This window comes from Plecotus auritus (assembly GCF_963455305.1).
Source record: "Plecotus auritus genome assembly, chromosome: 8".
NCBI classification, from domain to species: Eukaryota; Metazoa; Chordata; class Mammalia; order Chiroptera; family Vespertilionidae; genus Plecotus; species Plecotus auritus.
The window spans coordinates 90,475,366-90,497,463 of NC_137782.1; the positions used below are offsets into that span (position 1 = coordinate 90,475,366).

At 45.3% G+C, this 22,098-nt stretch overlaps 1 protein-coding gene across 2 annotated transcripts in view; it reads left to right on the forward strand.

Moving 5' to 3' along the window:
- TSHZ2 (teashirt zinc finger homeobox 2) overlaps positions 1–3,691 on the forward strand; it is a 469,870-nt gene extending 466,179 nt beyond the window's left edge. For both annotated transcript variants that reach the window (XM_080686978.1, XM_080686979.1), the window contains exon 3: positions 1,341–3,691. Coding sequence is in view for 1 of the 2 variants with exons in the window: in XM_080686979.1 (XP_080543105.1) it covers positions 1,341–1,342 (2 nt within the window). In the remaining variant the exon portion in view is untranslated. The remainder of the gene's footprint in view (positions 1–1,340) is intronic.
- The last annotated feature ends 18,407 nt before the right edge of the window (positions 3,692–22,098 follow it).

Genomic DNA, 22,098 nt, shown 5'->3' on the forward strand with positions numbered 1-22,098 from the left:
CCTTTCTAAAATCAATGGTAAAAATAACCTCAAGTGAGGAGATTAACAAAAGAAAAATGCACGGACAAAGAAAACACTAGAAGAAAATATAGCAAAGTGTAACTAGGAGCTCTCTCTGGGTAGTGAGGCCATGTGAGGTTAAATATTTTATTTTTCAAAATGTTTTAGAATGCAAAAATCACACATAGTATTTTTCATTTTTTTAATATATTTTATTGATTTTTTTACAGAGAGGAAGAGAGAGGGATAGAAAGTTAGAAACATCGATTAGAGAGACATCGATCAGCTGCCTCCTGCACGCCCCCTACTGGGGATGTGCCCGCAACCCAGGTACATGCCCTTGACCGGAATCGAACCTGGGACCCTTCAGTCCGCAGGCCGACGCTCTATCCACTGAGCCAAACCAGTTAGGGCGTATTTTTCATTTTAAATTGTGACTAGATGCATATAACATAAACTTCATCATGTTGATCATTTTTAAGTGTATATTATTGTACAGCCATCGTCACCATCCGTCTCCAGAACTTTTTCATCTTGTAAAACTAAAACTCTATCCCCATTAAACAGCAAGTCTCCATCCCTCCTTTCCCCAGAGCTCCTGGCGGCCACCTTCTGCTGTGTGTTTCTCTGAGTTTACCGACACTAGGTACTTCAGATCATTAAAAGCATACTGTAACCAAAACTGGTTTGGCTCAGTGGATAGAGCGTTGGCCTGTGGACTGAAAAGTCCCAGGTTCGATTCCGGTCAAGGGCATGTACCTTGGTTGCGGGCACATCCCCAGTGGGGGGTGTGCAGGAGGCGGCTGATCGATGTTTCTGACTCTCTATCCCTCTCTCTTCCTCTCTGTAGAAAATCAATAAAATATATTTTTTAAAAAAAAAAAGCATACTGTATCTGTCATTTTACAACTGCTTTATTTCCACTTAACACAATGTCCTCAAGGTCCATCCATGTCATAGAATGTGTCAGAACGCCCTTCTCCAAAGTTGAATAATATTCCATTGGATTACTAGACCACATTTCGTCTATCCAGTCATCTGTTGATGAGCATCTGGGTTGCTTCCACCCCTTGGCTGTTGTGAATAATGCTGTGAACATGATGTACAAATATCTCTTCCCCATGTTATATTTTAATTTTTTCCCCTAACTTGACTCTTCGTTTCCGAGTCCCATCAACTGGTTATATCACACCCTCGACCAGACTTAACTCTGACTCTGCAGAACGTTAACACCAATGAACTGGTCTCGGTGGGCAATGTGACGACCTGGGGAAATAACCACTCGAGCTGTTCCTCAGAAAATAACGCACCTTTTGTTGTTGTTCTGATTCCCATTACAGGACAAATGCCTTAGTTCCGCCTCTCCAGCCTGGACCCCCTCACGCGGAGCCCTTGGTCCACCACCCCCGCTTCTGACATTGAACTCCTGGTGCCCTGCTCTCAGAAGATTGCCCAAAAAAAACCCACCCAGCCATTTCTCTTCATCCGCACTAACAATTTGGTAATGAAGTATTGATTTCCACTTCTCTGCTTATGGACGATATTAGATTTTCATTGATAAACTGCAGTGGGGCCGACTCGTCTCCACGGCCCCCTTTTCGCTGTCACGAGGAAACAAAGTGCCCCTGAAGAAAAATCACGCCCGAGAACACGGATGGACTTATTTTGTCCGTTTGTAACACTTGACAGGAACGGGTGGGGGGGAGTCGAAGTCTCCATAGTTTCATGTCCAAGTGGGCTGCACGAGCTGTGGCCGCCGAGAAGCCTGCTTCTCCGGGTGATGTCCGTTTCCTATTTATAAGCCCCCTGGGAGCGTTTGTCTAAGGAAATGTTTCTGTTCGGAGCAACAATTACGGTTGCACCTGGATTGCCCAGTCCTGCCCCTGCACTGGGGAGCCATTCATCACCGCAAAGTGGAAGAATTATTAAGTTAAACCAGACTTTGAGCCAAGGAAACCTCCGCACAATGTTCATCTTCTGTGAGAGTTGTTCAAACAGTCAGGCTTAACCGTGTGGCTGCCGAAGACGAGTTCCCATGCCGTGTGGGCATCTCTATGGTCGTCATCCTCACTGGGTTAACAACATCGGCTTTGAGCTGCCGCTGTCCTGGGAGGCCTGCACATGGGGAGGATGGGGGACTGGGTGCGATGCCCACTCTGGGAGGAAGCAGGAAGCTGCGGTCGCTGCAGGCTGGGAAGTTCAGCCGCAGCCTCGCCCGCAATCTCTTCGGCAGGACGGTTGTTTATGGCTTTGAGGCGAGCTCGGCCTCAGAAGCCACGGAGAGCATGAAATAGGGTGTCCATTTTAAATGTGTTTCTGCAACTTTTTTCATTAAAACTTTGAGGGCCCAATTTTAATTTGTGGAATATTTCCGTTAATAATGAGATCTAATTAAGACATCCATTAAAAGCCCGTTAAAGTTAATTTAACGTAAAAATTCCAATAGAACTGTATTAGATTTTCTCCATTAAATTAACGTTATGGATTTTTAACGGATGTCTTAATTATACGTTATTATTAACAGGAATACTGTATTACACAGATTAAAATCAGGTCCTAAGTCAACTTGGAAAAGCTAAGAGCGTGTTTTAATATTAAAAGTCTTGCATACCTAGTGCACACTCTGGAAATGCAGGGGGTAGATCTGTTTGCTCGAGTTGAGCATTTTCTATACAACTGAAAGCAACCTATAATAGAGAAATCCATCATTGCATTTAAACAGTGAATTTCCTTATTCTCAAAGGACAAATAAGCCTGGATTGTGTTGCAACCTGCTACTCAGCAATAGGTGATTCTTGGCACAACACTAAGAACTAGATGATTTTGAAACAAAAGGAATATTTTTGTTGTTGCTTTAATGACCAAGGTTATCACACACCAAAAAATCTCTACACCAACAAAATGAAACCAAATATAACCTCTTCACCATTTCTCATGGAGGCTGCCTGTTGAATTGTTTTTGGAACTTTTGACATGATCCCTAAATTCAACATTGGGATTTTAAAAAAAGAAAAACTTATTTACCTCCTAGGGAAAGTGTTGCCCTTATGCCACATATAATAGCAAATTGCTTTTTTTATGGCATGCATAACCTAGATGGGAAAAAATATGGCGCTTCGGGGAAGGAGGGAAAAAGTAAATGAAGTTCCAGGAATGTCATTCTGAAGTAATGAGGCATGGACAGAAACTACACCCCTCACATCATCGGATTGAGATGGCAGTCGAAATAGCTTCATTGAGGTGTCAGCACTCATCCATCAATCAATCACCCACAAGGAAAAATCACAACAGTACAACGGGGTGGCTTTTATGGGATTTACTCATGGGCATAGGAAATAGCGGCTCAAATGTAGTTCTGACATGAAAAGCAAGGTGCTGATATTATTTTTTATGATGGGAGGATCATAAAGTGAATTGAGAACAGCGAGGTCTGTCTTTGCTTAACCTATTCAACCAGAAATGAATGGAGCTCAACTGGAAAGGCGCAGTCTTTGGATGGGTTAAGATTGAAGGATGGACTCTACTGAGCCCTGTCCTTCGACAACGAAATTCTATTAAAGGGAAATCAGTGCATTAGCATTGAGGTTCTTGAAGCTGTGCAAAATTGCCTGCTCCAACCCAGGGGTATTCGATAAAGTTTCATAATTCAGATTCTGCCGCAACGTCCAAAAGTAAATTCTTGAGCTCTTGTTCCAACCAGGGGAGGAGGGGGAGGATGGGAGGGAACAATGCAGTTCTCAGCTCCGTGGAAATAGTTTCCCTTCTAAGGAAAAAAATAAATCATCTGCTTCAACATATAATCTATACAGTTTTGTTAGTGCAATTTCTATGGAGGGGTGGGGTGGGAGGCGAGAGACAAAAATATTGATAAATTTGGTAAGACTCATGAATCGTCGCTTGGTAACCGTAAATGTCACTGCTGAGGGACAGCTGCTAATGTTCTTAGGAAACAGATCTGGGCTCTCGCTGTGAAATACACACAATTCTGAGTATATTCCTAGAGATTCAGCCTGTCTTCATTTGGCAAGCCCTGTGAGGCTTCTAAAGCTTCTTTCTGGAGGGAAAAACTAAATAGTATGAACTCAGGAGAATGTTTTTATCTGCTTTCATACCATTCTTTTCCTCTCCGTGAATAAATGTAGTTCTGATCAGCCAGGACTTTAGAAACGGAAAGGAAGATGGCATGCAAATTACACACAAGAATCTCCATCCGGCCACCACCCCTGGTATCAGTGAGGGGGAGGGGGGATTGCCTTTCCTTCCCCCTCCCTCTTTCTAGCTAAGGCCACGGACCAGCTGCAAAAGGAAGAGTACATTGATAAAACTATGTAAATAATTAAGTTTTATGTATTTGGCCCCATTTTACAACCTATTACAAAACACTGGGGACACAAGGCAGAACAGGAAACACAATGTATTCAGCAAATTCACCCAACAATCCTTAGTGGGCAGCTGCTGTGTGCACAACACTGTCCTAGGTGCCACGGGACACAACGTGAAGAAGTCACACAAGGCCCTGGGCCTCCATGGATCTACCGGAGCTCCCAGTGATATGACACCAGACAGCTGGGGGGAGGAGGGGGGGAAGGGGTTCACATGGGGTCCAACTCCCTGTGTTATTTGTGCTTTAGTTCTGTTTTTCAAAATAATATTTCCGAATAGCGAATGCTCCTTCTGAAAAATATACCAGGAGAAAATAGCTTAAAAATAGGTCAAGGCCTAAAAGCAGAATATAATCATAGAATAAATTGGATAGCCCGGACAGTCCCCACGGAATTTCTTTAAGGTCACCAGTAGATTTCTTAAAACTCACCCCAAAATGTGCCTACTTGGTTGTTTGAGTCTTGCACAATTAATGTCACAGGCACAAGCCACTGAGCTTAGTTGAAATGGAGAAAACAAACAAATAAAATGATACATTTGGGAAGCACTTATGTAACTCTGGTCAAGCAGTGAGGAGGGGTGTGTGTGTGTGTGTGTGTGTGTGTGTGCTGTGTGCGCGCGCGTGCGTGTGAATTTCACTGTTATTTTCTAGGCCCACAGTAATAGTCTATGATTTTCTGAACGTTTTCACAGTAAATCCAAAGATTATGAGGCCTTCCAAGGTGCTTGCATTCTGTTAGTTCTCCATCTGTCATTCCCCAGATTATTTGTGTTCTAACCCTTTTCATCCGGTTTCATTTTTAAGCTTGTTAAATGTTTTTGCTTTCAAAAAGATTATAATGTTATTTTCACATTATTGTCTATTCTCTGCAACAAGAATAGAAGTATGTTGATGAATGCTAAAATAATAATAAGAAGAAGAAAATAAATTGGAGGCTTTAAACACACACATATACATCTGTCGTTCTAAAGACCAATACAAGTATATCTATTTGGTTCATGCATTAGGCAAAAAAATCACAGCTGAACTTTTGATTTATGTCTTTTCCCCTGTAAGATGTCAAAATGCTAATTTCACTTTCTCCCTCCCTCTCTGTGGCACTCTCTCAAAATATCCATGAAATACTTTGAAGCAAAGATCTAGCAGGAAGGAGAAAGAGAGACAAATTTCAATCCACCCCAGACAGACACATATTTTCATTGTAGGGAAGCATTAAATACTTGAAACTTGTGAATCACCTTTAGAATTTCTACCGGGAAATTTTACCTCTTCATCCAAAGTAAAAGCCACTTATCTCCTTTGGTTTCCCGTGACAGATTCAGAGGCAAACCAAGATACACAATTTCCAGGCTAGAGTCAACCTCCTTCCTATAGTTACGAACAATGGGCTAACGGGTGTGGGTGTTTCTCCAAAAATTATTCATGCGCAAGGCAGCTCAGAGCTTCAGGAAAAACTGGAAATGTTTTATGGATTAGAAGAGGACTGTTTTAAAATGCTGGGACCAGGTGGAATGCTATTTCTGCAAGAGGATCCTGGCCATTTCCTTTGGAAAAATATATTGCAAGCAAAATGGCTCTTACAAGTAATGGCACCCTGAGCTGACACCTTTCAGCACGCCAGTGATTTTACCAATAGCCATCTGATTATCATTAAGGCCTTTTAAAAGGACGATCTGTTTGAGAAAGACGGATTGCATACTCACAGCCCTTTGTGCGATGTTTATTTGCTTAAAGCTGCTTTGAGAAGTACAAATAATAACTCTTTTGTGAGAACCCCCAAGAGAAGTTGAAAAATTTGAGCAAATGCATTACTAAAAAAAAAAAAAAAAAAAAAAAAATCTACCACTCCCTTCAACCCCTCCAGAAAATAAATTTCAATGTGTTCACTGAATTATCCTGAACCTGAAACCTACATTTAGATATCAGTCCCCAGGCAAAGCTTATATTTACAGAACTTGAACAGTCATATCTCAAACGTGAAGACTTCATGCAGTAATATTTTCACTCGCTTTCTAAATGACCTATGGAACATCCAGGAATTATAAATGTGTGCGTATATTTTTTAAATACACAAAATTAAACCGGTCTGCGGAGAAAATGTATAAACTCTTCATGCTCTGAGTTGAGATATATACAACCGAAACATTCTGGTTTTACAATACAATATTTTGGCTTATCACACATCAGACTCTAGAATGAGCATTGCAAGTCAAAAAAAGCTTCCATACGAAACAATTTTCATTTGGCTCAGGGTTCTTAAATGTCATGATATCTCGGGATACAATATACTTTTTAGTCTCTGACATACTAGCATCTTTCTAATTTTTCTGGCTGTGATTTTAACAGCCAGGTACTATCAGCCTGCTATCATCCAAGCTATTTCCCTTTAAAACCAACCAGGTAGTTGATCATATACACTCTCTTTAACGGTCACCCCGTTCTTACTCTGCAGAATGCTTGTAGCTTTTTAGAAAATTGGACACATCAACCACGTTTACATTGCATAATTCTAGATTTACATTAATTCCAGGGGGAGAGGGTTCTTTTTGGAAAGGCAGTGGGGAGGCGGGGGGAGATAGGGCAGAGTGAGTCAGGAAAATTACATTCATCTCTGCCCTGAAAGAAAGTGTTTATTTGCCAGCGAAGAAAGGCAAACACATTTTTATATTAGGAAAGCAGACTAGTCATTTTCCCAAAAAAATGATGGCCACCATCCCTGTCTAATATCTCTGTGTGGACGCACTCATGTTCTAGGCCTGCATGCTGTGTATAATGCATTTGCCTGTAGACGCAGAGGGAAGCCGGGCTGTCTTTGTGTACAATGCAGCTTGGATGGCTGGGAACGTACGCCCCGTTCATTTTTATACTGTACATATTTGTATATATTAACTATATTGCCATGTATGAACACAGATTTTGTTATATTTGCTTGTTTCTGTTTCCTACCAAACTGGCCCACAATGGGGATTCTTTTGTATAGAAGGAAAAAAAATGCTTGTAACTTTTTCCTGATCATTCTCTTTCAATAGCTTATGAAAGAATTAGGTCTGAGTTCACAAAGGAATTCTGAGACCCACGTTTGTCTGTCTGCATGAGTCCCATCCCAATGCCAGATCGAGGGAGGAACCGGCGACTTAATTCCAAGTTTTCCTTTCAAGGCATGCTCTATCCCTTGGGAAAGCCGTGTAGATTACCCTCTTTGTATTTTATCTAATAGTGCCTGAAAATTTTTTAATGTCTTCTTAGAGGAAGAATTCATAATTGTCAAAATTTGAAACATTAGCTTAATTTTGTTTTTATGACCTCGCATTTCTTCTCTTTATTTATTCGGTGGCTGTTGTAATGGGGCCCCAGGCCATTCCTGACATCGGCCTGCTCTTCTACTGCATTAAGGATGTTTTTAAAATTACAGAGATTATTGAGCCAACAGGCTGTTTTAATCAAAACCATGTTTCACTTGTTTTTGATGATTATAAATTGTCCTTGCAATGAAAAAAAAAAGTTTTCTGCCAGGAAAATTATACCACCCTGTGGCCAAACAGATTCATCACAGATAGGCACCCGTGCCCACTTTTCTGGGGCCTGGAAAATTCTCCCCTGGCTGGCCACACTAACCTTCACTCCCCACCGTCCTGCACGCTAGTGCTCCAGGCAGTGACTCTTAGCAAATGTCCAAAGGCTGGGCCACACTGTCACCGCCCAAGACAAACAGCCCTGCTGGAAACAAAGGCTTTCCGGCTAGAAAAAAAAAACACAGGGATTTTCAGAAAAGGTGCTCCTGCTTTTGTCCCTTGGTGCCACCATCCTGTCGTCCCTCCTAATTAGAAACAATCTGGTCTTGATGTCCCCTAGCACTTAAATCAGGTTTAAAAAAAAAAAAAACCTTCAGACCAGCTTCCCTCATTGAATAAGAATGACTTTGTTTGGGTGCATTCAAGATGTGTGCCTGCGGATTGAGCTGCAGCGTGGAAATTGTCTCTAGAAGGAGAGATTATTTAAAATATAATTTCACCAGTGGAAATAAATTCTGATGGTGGAGATGAAGAAAACCCTTAAGTTATATCACCGAAGCCATTATTTTTTACATTGAAAGAGTTTAGGGTTGTTGTCTTTTTAGGAAAATTATTCTATTTTAGAATTGTAATTAAAACCCTCAATAATAGTATTTCTTTTAGCTATTGTGAAAAAAATAATAAAAACACACTCACCAAGGTTATGTGGAGCCTCTCATTTCCATCCAAAAGCTTTTTATAAGAGCATTATTTACATTTTTGAACATGATAACTCTTTCCTTTCTTACAAAAAAAGAAGAAAAAAGTCTTTCTTCCTTCCCACTCAGCAGTTATTGGAATAGACTGTCCCCATCTGAAATTTTTTCGTAGTTTGCATCGGGAAAGCCAACAGCCAACACTAAGGACCTGGGTGTGTTCAATTGTGATTTTGCTGTTCCTCGTTTTAATGCTTGTGAGCCCCTTTCTGAAGCCCAGCTCCCACCATAGCACGCAGACAGGCCCCCTCAGCCACTCAGCTTTGCAAAAGCCTTCATTTCCGTCAACAACGACTTCCGCTTTGGCCAACTGAAAAAATGAAAAGTAAAGGAGAGAAGAAGAAGAAGAAAAGAAACACAGATGCACTTAAAACATGAAAAGAATTATTTATATGATAAAAATATATTTAGATTTTCAAAGCACAAGACTGAATAGAAGTGCTCTTTTTATTCTTTCGGAAGATGTTACTGTTAAATGTCTTTCTACATCAGGCTTAATAAATCTGTAATGACATTTGATGGATTGGTTTCTGCTTATGTGTGTTTTTTAAAGATGGAGAGAGAGGAGAAAGGCACAGGAGAGGGAACGGAGGGCATGGAGAAGGAGTGCTGGCCTCCAGAGGGCCACAAGGGAATACAGCTGGGACCTCCACCACGCCCAGCATCCACCCTAATCTCCAGTGGATTATTTTTAACAAATGCCAGCACCCCTGCTTGGCTTCCAGGCTGCCTCTGCACACTCCCAGATCTGGCCAGCTTATGCCCAAGAAATTTATGATGCAATCTGAGCAGAGGCTGTGGGCAGCTGTCTCACAAATTCAAGGCTACAAGGCAGAGGGCAGACGTGATTGAGGCGGCCCGGCCTCTCCACCCCAGAGCGATGGCCCTGCCTAACACAGTTTCCCTGTGTTCTCCCCTCACTCCTCTAATGTGCTGGGAGAATCGGACTGTGTTTCACACACGAGCTGCCCAAGCAGACACGGATGGCCACCCAGAAATGACTTGTCTGCTCACAACGAGCTCACAGTGTCTGTGTCACCTGATTTCATGAGACCCACATTCATTAAATTATGATGGCCATCGTGTCACCTGTGGGCTCCACTTCATTGCCAAGGCCCCATGTCTAGGACATAAAATAGGAGAGTCCAGGCTAGAAATAGCAGGACATGTGAGGAAAGGAGTGTGATGGGCAGGGAAGGCAGAGTGTTGGAATAAGCAGTGCGGACCAAACCAGAGTTCTTGGTCTTCAATCATTCAGTGACTATTTATTGAGCACCTACTATATGCTAGGTCTGAGACTCACACTGATAAAGCAGGGTGATGAGGGTTCTGAGAACAAGGTCTAGAGTCAAAATATGGGCTCTGTCATGTTATCTCTGCTCTAAGGCAAGAGGAAAGGAAGAACAGAACACTATGAGAGGAGGAGTCTAGGGACTGGAGGAGTACAGAGAAGCCATGAAGGATTCCTGAAGGAAGGGATGTTGAAGATAAAGCTAATTTCTCAAAGGAGCATTAGAAGAACAAAAATATACAAACACATATCCCTCAGTCCAGCAACAGTTCTGTTGCTTCTCACTTCAAAATACAACTCAGATCGGTTCAGATTGTCTCTCTCCTGGACTTCATTGGTGGCCATCTAACTGGTCCATAAGCCCTCCAACCCAAATCCACTCTCCATACAGCAGCAGGAGAGATGTTTTAGGAAAGCAAATCAGACCATGCCAACTTTGTTCCTCAAGACCAAAGGTAAGCATGCATTTTCCTTGAAAGTTCACATGGTAAATACATTTGGTTTTGTGGGCCATTGGTCTGACACAACAGCTCAACTCTGCCATTATAGTGAAAAGCAACCACTGATAATAGTAAACAAATGGGTGTGGCTGTGTTCCAATAAAACTTTATTTTTTTTTAAAAAAGCAACAAGCTGGATTTGACCAAGCGTAATTGGCATAATTGGCTGACCCCTGCTCAAGACCCTCCAACACCCCGGTCTCCATTTGTCTTTGGTTGATTTCCTGTGGGCACAGGCCTGGGGATGAGGATGTGTGAGCAAGTAGTTTATGTGGGAGGTGAAGCCAAGGAACACCAATAGGGGAATGGGGAAGGGAAGGCCAATAAATGGGCTTTAAGAGCAATGACCACCATGTGCAATGGGGCCAATCCCACTGGGAACTTGGAGACAGGGCAGAACACACCTCAGGCATCCACCAGAGAGAACTTGGGTGTTTATGCACCGCCTGTGCTCAGCTATTGGTGGAGGGCTGCTGCAGGGCATGGTGGGAGCTTTGACACCCAGGACTTTCAATCCCTGAAAAGAGTGTGAGAGGTATGCATCAGGGGCCAGAGAAGACCCCAAAGCAACAGACTGCAGCCCAGGGGCCAAATCTAACCCCTACCTGTTTTTTTGTTTTTATTTTGTTGATTAATTTTTAGAGAGAGAGAAAGAGGAAGGGAGAAAGAGAGAGAAACATCGATTTGCTGTTCCACTTATCTATGCATTCATTGGTTGATTCTTATATGAGTCCTGACCGGGCAACCAAACCTGCAACCTTGGCGAATCAGGGAAACACTCTAACCAACTGAGCTACCCAGCTAAGGCCTGACTTATTTTCAATAAAGTTTTATGGAATATAGCCACACTCATTTGTTTACTCATCATCTTTGGCAGCCAAGTTCAATTGCTATGACAGAGACCCTCTGTGGGGCTCACATCTCCCCCCACCCCGACTTCAAGTCATAGTGACATGGTTGCCACTAGATTTTTTCTCTTGGCCCCAAAACCAAAAATATTGACTCTCTGGCCTCTTAACAAAAACATCTGCCCACCTCTGTTACACTGTCATTAGATTGTAGATTCCATGAGGGCAGAGACCAAATCCTGTTTGGTTCACCATTGTAGACTCAACTTCTAGAACATCCTATCATGTCTCACATATCACAGGTGCTCAAGAGAATATGTGCTGAGCCCAGCCTGTGTGGCTCCATGGTTGAGGTTCGACCTATCCAACCTTCCCACAGGACCTTCTCTTCCCTCCAACCTTCCCACAGACTTGTCAGATTCTTGTAGGTTCAGGTGAACCAACTGTGGAGCTGTGAGTGGAGAGCAGGACCCCAGCGGCTCCCTGGGGAGCAGGCTGATCCCCACCCCCACCACAGGACCACTGAGGCCACGCACAGACCACAGGGAAGGGCAGAGCCAGTCCACGGGAAGCCTTGTTCTTCCTGAGGAACCCCCCTACATGTGGCTCAGCCCTGCCTGGGTTACCAGGCTCCCCTTCATTCACCAAAGGTCCCTTTTCACCTGCCCCATATGTGCACCCCACACCCTACAGACCCTGCCCTCCAAGGTCAATAGGCCATGGGTTGGGCACTACAGCTCACAGTGCTCTTGAATAGGGGACAGGCTCCAAGAGGAACCCAGTCCCACCCAAGACCTACATCGGAAGCCTGACAGCACAGCAGGGATCTGCTCCAGCCCGGGAAGGTTCTTTTCTGTCAACAACGACTGAAAAAATGAAACCAGGAGGTCACGGTTCTATTCTCAGTCAGGGCATATGCCTGGGTTGTGGGCTCCGTCCCTAATGTGGGGCACGTGGGAGGCAGCCAATCAATGGTCCTCTCTCATCATTGATGTTTCTGTCTCTCTCTCCCTTTCTCTCTGAAATCAATAAAATATATTTTTAAGAAAATTACATGTGTTGAAAGAATCAATGAATGTGTGGAGGAGTCCTAGCTAACACCCCAATATGCACCCCATGCTAATGCTTACCCAGTGAGTAAGACATGTTGTTAAGAAATGTCCCAATCCTCCAATAACCCAGGATGTGTGTACTCAGACTCTGTTTTACAGGTGAGAAGACCAAGTTGCCCCTGACCCCATACCCTTCGACATGGTGGACCCAGAATTCAGACCCAAGTTTGTGATACAGGAAAGCCACTCTCTTATAAGCCCATAGAATGGGGCTTGGCAAATGGTCAGTCCTTTACAGATTCTGGCTTGATCACTGGGCTAAGTTCTGTGGTTAGAGCAGAAAGTGTCCGGGTTTCCCAGGCCAGCCGTGTGACCTGGAGAGCTGTGTGATGGGGAACAGAGGAGAGACATGTTGCAGCAAAAGGCAGTGTGGCAGCAAAGAACTTTGACATATGAGTTGGTGTCTCATTCTCTCCCTAAGTTATCCAGTCCCACTCGGTCTCCTTCCCAGGCTCCAGAGCTAAGCTCCTCCTGTCCCCAGGAAAGTGGAAAGACCTTGATGTTCTTCCATGTAACAGCAAGTTTCCTGCGCCCCAGCCACTCCTGTTCATCCTCACCCTTTGAGTGACTCTCGGTGGCCCTGGGAACCTGTCCCATGTCCTTGGCCGACCTGAGGCCCTGCCTGGTCTGGCTCCTGCTTTCTAGGACACTGGCCTCTTCCAACACATTCTACACTCCAGCCCAACGAGAGACCTCTCAATTCCAGCCCTCGCCTTTGCAAGGGCTGTGACCTGCATTCTTCTCTGACTCTAGTCTGGAAGTCCCCTGCCCTCTGGTGGCACCTGGACTGCCCTTTTGCAAAGCCATTGCCCTTACAGTGATTTGTGCTGTCTACTGTCCACTGCATGGGCCAGAGGGCAGAGCCCACAGGCAGCCTTCCCCAGCTGCGTCCCCTGCGTCCACTCCCCTGCGTGGCACGGTGGGTGCTCGGTGAAGATGTGCTTGACACTGCATTATAGAGAGGAAAGGAGTGTCATGCCCAGGGTAGAGATGATGACACGGGGACCCAGAGGGTTCAACAATGTCTTTGAGATCACATGGTGCTGCAAAGCGAACCGGAAACTATTGCATCACAGCCCACGGTCACTTCAGCCGGATTACATTTCTGTGTCGTCTTCTGCTCCTTTGCACTCCCATCCAGAGCCAGTAAGCAGGTATTAGATTGAGAGAATATGATAGTACTAGAGGCCCAGTGCACGAAATTAGTGCATGGGGAGGGGGGAATGGTGTGTCCCTCAACCCATCCTGCACCCTCTCCAATCTGGAACCCCTCTCACAATCCAGGACTGCTAGTTTTCAACCACTCACCTGCCTGCCTGCCTAATTACCCCTAACCACTCCCCTGCCAGCCTGATCGACACCTAACTGCTCCCCTGCCGGCCTGATTGCCCCTAACTTCCCTCCCCTGCTGGCCTGGTCACCCCTAACTGCCCTTTCTTGCCGGCCTGGTCCCCCCCAACTGCCCTCCCCTGCAGGCCTTGTCCCTCCCAACTGCCCTCCCCTGCAGGCCTTGTCCCTCCCAACTGTCCTCCCCTGCAGGCCTGGTCCCTCCAAACTGCCCTCCCCTGCAGGCCTGGTTGCCCCTAACTGCCCTCCCCTTCTGGCTTGGTCACCCCTAACTGCCTTCCCTGCTGTTCTGGTCACCCCTAACTGTTCTCCCCTGCTGGCCTGGTTGGCCCCAACTTCCCTCCCTTGCAGGCCTGGTTCCCCCCAACTGCCCTCCCCTGCAGGCCTGGTCGCCCCCAACTGCCCTCCCCTGCAGGTCTGGTCCCCCCCCCCCACAGCCCTCGCCTGCAGGGCTGGTCCCCACCACTGCCCTCCCCTGCAGGCCTGGTTGGCCCAACTGCCCTCCCCTGAAGGCCTGGGTTCCCCCCCAACTGTCCTCCCTTGCAGGCCTGGTCCCTCCCAACTGCCCTCCCCTACAGGCCTGATCACCCCCAACTGCCCTCCCTTGCAGGCCTGGTCCCTCCCAACTGCCCTCCCCTGCTGGCTGATCGCCCACAACTGCCCTCCCCTGCCAGCCATTTTGTGGCAGCCATCTTGTGTCCTCATGGGGGCGGCCATCTTTGACCACATGGGGGAGGCCATCTTGTGTGTTGGAGTGATGGTCAATTTGCATATTACCTCTTTATTATATAGGATAGTATAGTATAGTAGCAATTTTCAACTAGTATGCTGCAAGGTTTAAAACCTGCAAAACCTGACTCTTTAGTCAGGGCCACTGACCTCTTTTCCCTTAGATTGTCAACTAAAAAAATGACAGCAGCCAATACAACAATAGCTGTCTGGTGTGAATGAATCAAAATTATACCTCTTTTTTTTTTTGTCAGATTGGCAAAAAAAAATTGGGGGGGTGCCACAGAATTGTAGTAATTGGTTTATATGTGCCTGAGATGAGAAAGGTTGAAAATCACTGTAGTATGGTATGATAGGATAGGATCTGCTATAATAATATGTAACACAATAATATATGGTATTAATAATACTATATATTGAACATTATTTATATAATACACATTAACACTTAACTGTTACTGAGCATTTACTCTGTGTCAGGTTCTTGGCCGAAATGACCTTTTTAATCTTTACAGTTGCCTTAAAATATGTAATCTCAACAAGGTGGGGTCACTCCTAAGAGGGCAAAAATTAGTTATTGGGGAGGTGAAAAATCTTCCCCATTACAACACTCTGGTTCCTCCAGGGGCCACAGTATGTAAACAGAAAAAGTATCATGTATCTGTGGCATTAAAATTTCACTGAGGAGCCCTAGCTGGTGTGTTCAATGGTTAGAGCATCAGCCTGAGCACCAAAGGGTCTCAGATTTGATCCCAGTCAAGGGCACATACCTGGGTTGTGGCCTCAATCCCTGCCCTGGATTGGGACTCATGTGGGAGGAACCAGTCAATGTGTCTCTCTCACATCAATGTTTCTCTCTCCCTCTCCTTCCCTCCCTTCCTTCCTCCTTTCCCCTCTCTCTGAAAAGCAATGAAAAAATATCCTCAGGTGAGAGTTAAATAAATAAATAAAAAGAAATTTCACTGAGGAGGGAAACAATTATGGGGGAGAGTGTCTTTAAAAATTCCTCAAGGTTACATTTTTTTAAAGGTTAATTACATTGCCATAAAACGTAACCATTGTCATTAAGTCCGTGGTGCTGACTCAGAGAGGTGAGTTAATCTGCCCAAAGTCACACAGCAAGTAATTTGCATGTCAAGAATTCAAATCCAGCCCGGCCCATGTGGCTCAGTGGTCAACCTATGAACCAGGAGGTTGTCAGGTCATATGCCTGGGTTTCAGGCTCAATTGATTCCTAGTAGCGGGCATGCAGGAGGCAGCCAATCAATGATTCCCTCTCATCATTCACTTTTCTGTCTCTCTCCCTCTCCCTTCCTCTCTGAAATCAATAAAATATATTTTTTTAAAAAACATACTTTAGAAATAAAAAGAATTCAAATCCAAGTCTGTCTAATGCTGAAACCATGCTTTAAATTACTTCTTTTTTTTAATCCTCACCCAAGGACATGCCTGGGGGGGGGGAGGGGGGAGGGAAAAGGGAGAGAGAGAGAGAAAGAGAGAGAGAGAGGGAGAGAAACATCTATCAGTTGCCTTCTCTATGTGCCCCGACCTGGGATGGAACCCACAACCCAACTATGTCTATGTGCCCTAATCAACCAGTGACCTTTGCTGCACACGGGATGATGCTCAACCAGCTGAGCCACTCCAGCCAGGCTTTTAAATGACTTCTGAAAGCCGTCTCGGGACATTTAGGTGAGAGGTCACCTTAGGCACATCCTATAAATCTAACCCTTCAGTGTGGGCCTCACACCAGCAGCCACCTGGAGCTCATTGGAAAGACCGAGTCTCAGGCCCCTCAGACCTGCAGAATGAGAACCTGCCACACGCCCCGAGGGCAGTCTGCCCATCGTGTGTCGAGGGAGCCAGAGCCCCAGAGGCACAGGTGAGTGACCTCATCCTCCTTGAACAGAAAAGACACAGAAATCTGCACTTTTTCCCATTGGTTAGGTTCCCAGCCCCAATCAGACACTCCCTGTCAGACTAATTACACGGAGGGTGTTCTGTGACTTGCTGTATTCCAAGAAAAAGAAAGAGAACTGGAGTTCTCTTTCAGGTTTGCAGGGGAGTTAATGTCAAATATTTACCGAGCAAACATCACTGTAGAGCCGCCATCTCTTCCCTCTGATTAAGGCGCTGTCAATCACCTGGATGAGAGGCCTGTCAGCCCTTCTCCATAGAAGCCACCTGTCATCTCCACTGAACTTGCGCCTGCTGGGCTGGGGAGCAGCGAGGGGCTCTGGAGGCAGGCCCTGGGGAGGTGGATCCAGACTGCAGGATACCCACCTGGGTGGGTGGGACGGCTGGAGGCTGGCCTTTGATGACATTGCTGATGGGAGGTGGGAGAGAGGCCTCAGTGCGGAGGAGACAGCTCTCTCAGGAACCCAGCCACAAAGCTGAGCACGCACAAGCAGAACCGCCCAGCGCAGGCGGCGGACCGCCCAGGACTCGGGAGGTCAGGGATGGGCCTGAGACTTTGCACATCCACCCAGCTCCCAGGTCCTCTTCTGAAGACCACGCTTTGAGCACCAGGCCCGAACCTGGATTCCCGACTGGTGGCTTCATTTCTCCTCTCTCCATGGTGTAGTCCTTCTTGACAAAGCAGCCAGGGTGATGCTTTCAAACAGATCACTCAACCCCTGCTCACAACCGGCCAGTGGCCCACATGTCACTCATTGTAAAACCCCAAGCCCTGCCTGGCCAGTGTGGCTCAGTTGTTGAGCATCGACCTATGAACTAGGAGGTCACAGTTCGATTCCTGGTCAGGGCACATACCCAGATTGCGGGCTCAATCCCCATTGGGGGCTGTGCAAGAGGCAATCACTGATTCTCTCATATCATTGATGTTTCTATCTCTCCCTCTCCCTTGCTGTCTGAAATCAATAAAAATAAAAATAAAAAAACCAAACCCAAGACCTTGCCATGAGCCCTTGAGCAGGCCTTTGGCACTGCCCCACCTCCCACCACACCCACTGACCACTCAGGGCTCCCTGTTCCTCCCTCTCCCCCGATGCCCAAGTCATCACCATGGTGCCTTTGCACTGGCTGTTGCCTCTGCCCTTCATGTGGCTGTTCCCACACTTCACTTACATCTCTGATTAACTGCCACCTTGTGGGTGAGGCCTGCCCTCTCTAGGCCCTTAACCCACTTTAAAGTTTTCCTCATAGGACACATCCCCACCGGATATGATATTAAATAGCTATTTGTTTACAATGAGGCAATTCTGCCCCTGCCCTCCAGAGGACACTGGAAAATGTCCGGAGACATCTTTGATGAGCTGGACTGGGGAGTGTTCCTACTGGCATCTGATGGGTAGAGGCCAAAGGTGCTACCAAATACCCACCAGTGCCCAGGACAGAAAATGACCAGCCTCGAATGTCAGTAGTGCTGAGGCTGAGAACCATGGTTGATATGTTGATGGCCTGCCATATAGAAGGTGCTCAAAAGGTATTTGTTGGATGGATGGATGGATGGATGGATGGATGGATGGATGGATGGGGTGGGTGGGTGATAGGATGGATAGATAAACAATCAGTGTCTTAATCTGAGAGCTCAAAAAATATATTATAAACCCTTACCTCTCTCCCACAATTTCTATTCTTTCTTCAGATCTCAGCTTATCTGAGCCTTCCTTGATTTACACACACACACACACACACACACACACACACACACACACACACACACGGTGAGCTTCTCCTAACACACCACTGACAGCCTTCTCCTTTCCCAGCAGCACTGACCAGAAGGTGATAATGTTTGGTTGGTTGTCTGCTCCACCCTGCCTCCCCCACTCAACCATAAACTCCATGAGAAGAGAGGTATGTCTGCCTGTTCACCAATTAATCCCCAAAATGCCTGACAGATAACCATTCCCTACATTTATTGAATAAATGAAAATAATTTAGGGGAAAGAGCTTTGAAATATGGCAATAAATACATCTGTTGAACAAATGAGTTGATTGAAATATTAATTTGTCATGACCATCCTGAGATAGAGAAGTAGCAGGTGTTTCCATTGCTCCCATGTGCTGAAAGCAGCCTGGGCCTCGGTGTCTCTTTTTCCCAGAAGAGAATGAATAGGCCTTGGTTTCCAAATAGAAGATGCTAGAAGGATCTTGATAGACCAGAAAAGAGGAACTCCAAGGACTGGGGGAGGGGAGCAAGGCATCAGTGGCCCTGCCCTCAGGACCCAGGGATAGAGGGCAGACCAAGGAGCTGCAGTGACCCGGCGTCTCTCCCAACATAACCAGAGCGAGCTGACCATCCAGCCCAGCCAAGGGGTTGGCATGGAAACTTGTGGTTTCCTATGGCCATGGGCTTGGTAACTTTAGCAAAGGACCCTGTGTTCAAGCTTGGAATGGCTTTGAAGGAGTAAAGATACGATGGACAGGAGCATCTCAGTTTTAATCACAGTGCCATCAAGACAGAGTGTCTAGAGCCCTGACACTTTGCTTACCTCTGGGGACAGAGTGGGACTATTCCAACCTCCAGAACAACAACAGCAACAGAACAGAATGCAAGCCACATATGCCTAAGGTTAACTTTTCTAGTAGCCACATTTTAACACTAAATAAAAATACGTAGGTGGAATTAAATTTAATACTATATTTCATTTCCCAATGTATCCAAAATATTATTCAACATGGAATCAATACAAACATTGATAAATATTTTACACTTTTTAAAATTCTAAGTCTTCAAAACCAGATGTATTTTACACTCACAGCACACCTCAGTCTGGACCAGCCACACTTTCAATGCTCAGTGCCCCACCTGGCTGGCAACCACCATACCAGTTCCATTGGATGGGAATTTGTAATACATTTGTGGGTCTTTTTTTTATGGTGTAGCATCCAGTTTCCTCCTTCTTCTAATAATCATGCCCACATTTCTCTTGGGGAATTAGTTCTCTATATTGCTGTTGTTATAGGTTGAATTATGTCCCCCCAAAGTTGTGAATGTGATCTTAATTGGAAATAGGGTCTTTGCAGATGGAATCGATTTAGAATGAGGTCATTAGGGTGAGCCCTAATCCAATATGACTGGTTCTCTTCTTAAGAAAAGGAAATTTGGACACAGACATGCACCAAGGGAAAAGTATGTGAAGAGACATAATGAGAAGATGGCCATCTACAAGCCACAGAATGCCTGAGGCCACCCGAAGCTCGGAGAGAGGTCAGTAACAGACCCTTTCCTATTGTCTTCAGAGGAAACATAGACCTGCTGACATCTTGGTTTTGGATTTCTGGTCTCCAGCACCATGAGAAAATAAATTCCTAAACCACCCAGCTTGTGGTACTTTGTTAAGGCAGCCCTAGCAAACTAATACACCATGTAACAAATTGTCCCAAAATTTAACAACTAAAAACAACAAACACATATGATCTCACAGTTTCTGGGGCCAACAATCTAGGCATGGCTTAGCTGAGTGCCTCTGGCATAGGGTCTCTCACAAGGTGTCAGGTGGGGCTGCGGTGTCATCTCAAGGGTCAACTGGGGCAGGGTCCACTTCCAAGTAAAATCAGTGGCTGTGGGCATGATTAGTTTCTCATGGGCTGTTGGACTGAGGACCCCAGGTCATCATTGGCTGTTGATTTGAGGCCTCGGTCAGTTCATTGCCACTTGGGATTCTCCTTAGGGTGGCTCACACATGGCAGTTGCTTCATCACAGCAGGCAAGCAAGTGCAATGAAACAGAAGCCAGGCTCTTCTGTAACCTTGTCATGAAAGTGTTACCCCCGCACTTTTGCCTCATTCTCTTCATTAGAAGAAAGCCATTAGGTCCAGTTCTCAAGGGAAAGCAATCACACCAGGAAGTGGGGATCACTGGGGCCTCAGAGGCTGCCTGTCCCCCTCTCCCAGGCTGTGCAAAAGGATTGGCACACCTGCCCATCACACTTTCCTCATCCAGGAAAGACTCGATTCACTCCCACTCCCTGGAACCTTAGAGCAGCTCTGTTTTCTGCCCTCCCCAAACCCAGTTCTTCAGTTGGTAGTTTGTCAGCTACCCTGTACCATTTCAAAATTTAAGAGTCAATTTGGTTTCTTACATCCATCAAACTCTCACTGATAAATGGTAGAACCAATTTGCTGCATTTAAAAAAAAATAATGAATTATAAACTTTGCATCCAAATATTGTAAAGCAAACACCCACCTGTTCAAATGGATGGATGGTTGAGTGGGTGGATGGGTGAATGGATGGATGAATAATGGATGCATGGATGGATGGATGGATGAATAATGGACGCATGGATGGGTGAATGGATGGATGGATGAATAATAGATGGATGGATGGATGGATGGATGGATGGATGGAGCTAAATCTCTATTTGACAGGCACACAAGCCCTAATTCCTTCATCTGCCCAAGAAATTTTAATATCAAGGTCTAAGTAACATCAATTTTCCTATTTCAGTTACATTTCTTTTTTTAAAAATATTTTAATTATGTTAAAAAATGTATTTTTTTATTGATTTCAGAGAGGAATGGAGACAGAGAGAAAAACATCAATGATGAGGGGAGAAACCAAGATGACAGCATAGGTAAATACCTAAACTGCTGCCTCACACAACAATTTCAAAACTACAACTAAAAGACAAAACTGATATCATCCAGAACCACAGGAAGGCTGGCTGAGTGGAAATTCTACAACTAGAAGGAAAGACGGAAGCACACTGAGACTCAGAGGAGCTGCAGAAGGCAGAGTTACCGAGGCGCACCTGGAGAGGACTGGCAACTGAGTGCGCAGCTGGCTTTCTCAAGCAGGAGGGAGACAAAAGCTCCCGACTACACTGAACTCAAGTTCCGGGCGAGACTCTGGGGACCCAGGCTCACTTGGGGAGAAACTGGACTGTCTGGCAGCAAGTGGAACTCGAGGGTGGCTTTCTCTCAGAGGTGCTTGCAGCGATTACCACGAGACACTGAGACACGGGGCCTATCAGGGCAGGGCTGACGGGAAACCAATGCTGTCTGCTCCATCCTGAGACTCCGCGCCATCCAAGCTGAGCACAGAGGCTTTTGCAAGTCTTTTTTATTATTATTATTAAGGTATTATATGTGTACATATCTTACCATTGCCCCCCCCACCCCACTCCCATACATGCCCTCACCCCCCAATGTTTTGCATCCGTTGGTTACTCTTATATGCATGCATATAAGTCCTTCAGTTGATCTCTTATTTCCCCCACCTCTCCCTAACCTTCCCGCTGTAATTTGACAGTCTGTTTGATGCTTTACTGCCGCTGTATCTATCTTTTTGTTCATCAGTTTATACTGTTTTTCATTATCCCCAAATGAGTGAGATCATGTGGTATTTTTCTTTCATTGACTGGCTTATTTCACTTAGCATAATGTTCTCTAATTCCATCCAGGTGCCTACAAATGGTAATAATTCCTTCTTTTTTATAGCAGCATAGTATTCCATTGTGTAGATGTACCATAGTTTTCTGATCCAGTCATCTGCTGACGGGCACCTAGGCTGTTTCCAAATCTTAGCTATTGCAAATTGTGCTGCTATGAACATAGGGGTGCATATATCCTTTCTGATTGGTGTTTCTAGTTTCTTAGGATATATTCCTAGGAGTGGGATTACTGGGTCAAATGGGAGTTGATTTTCAGTT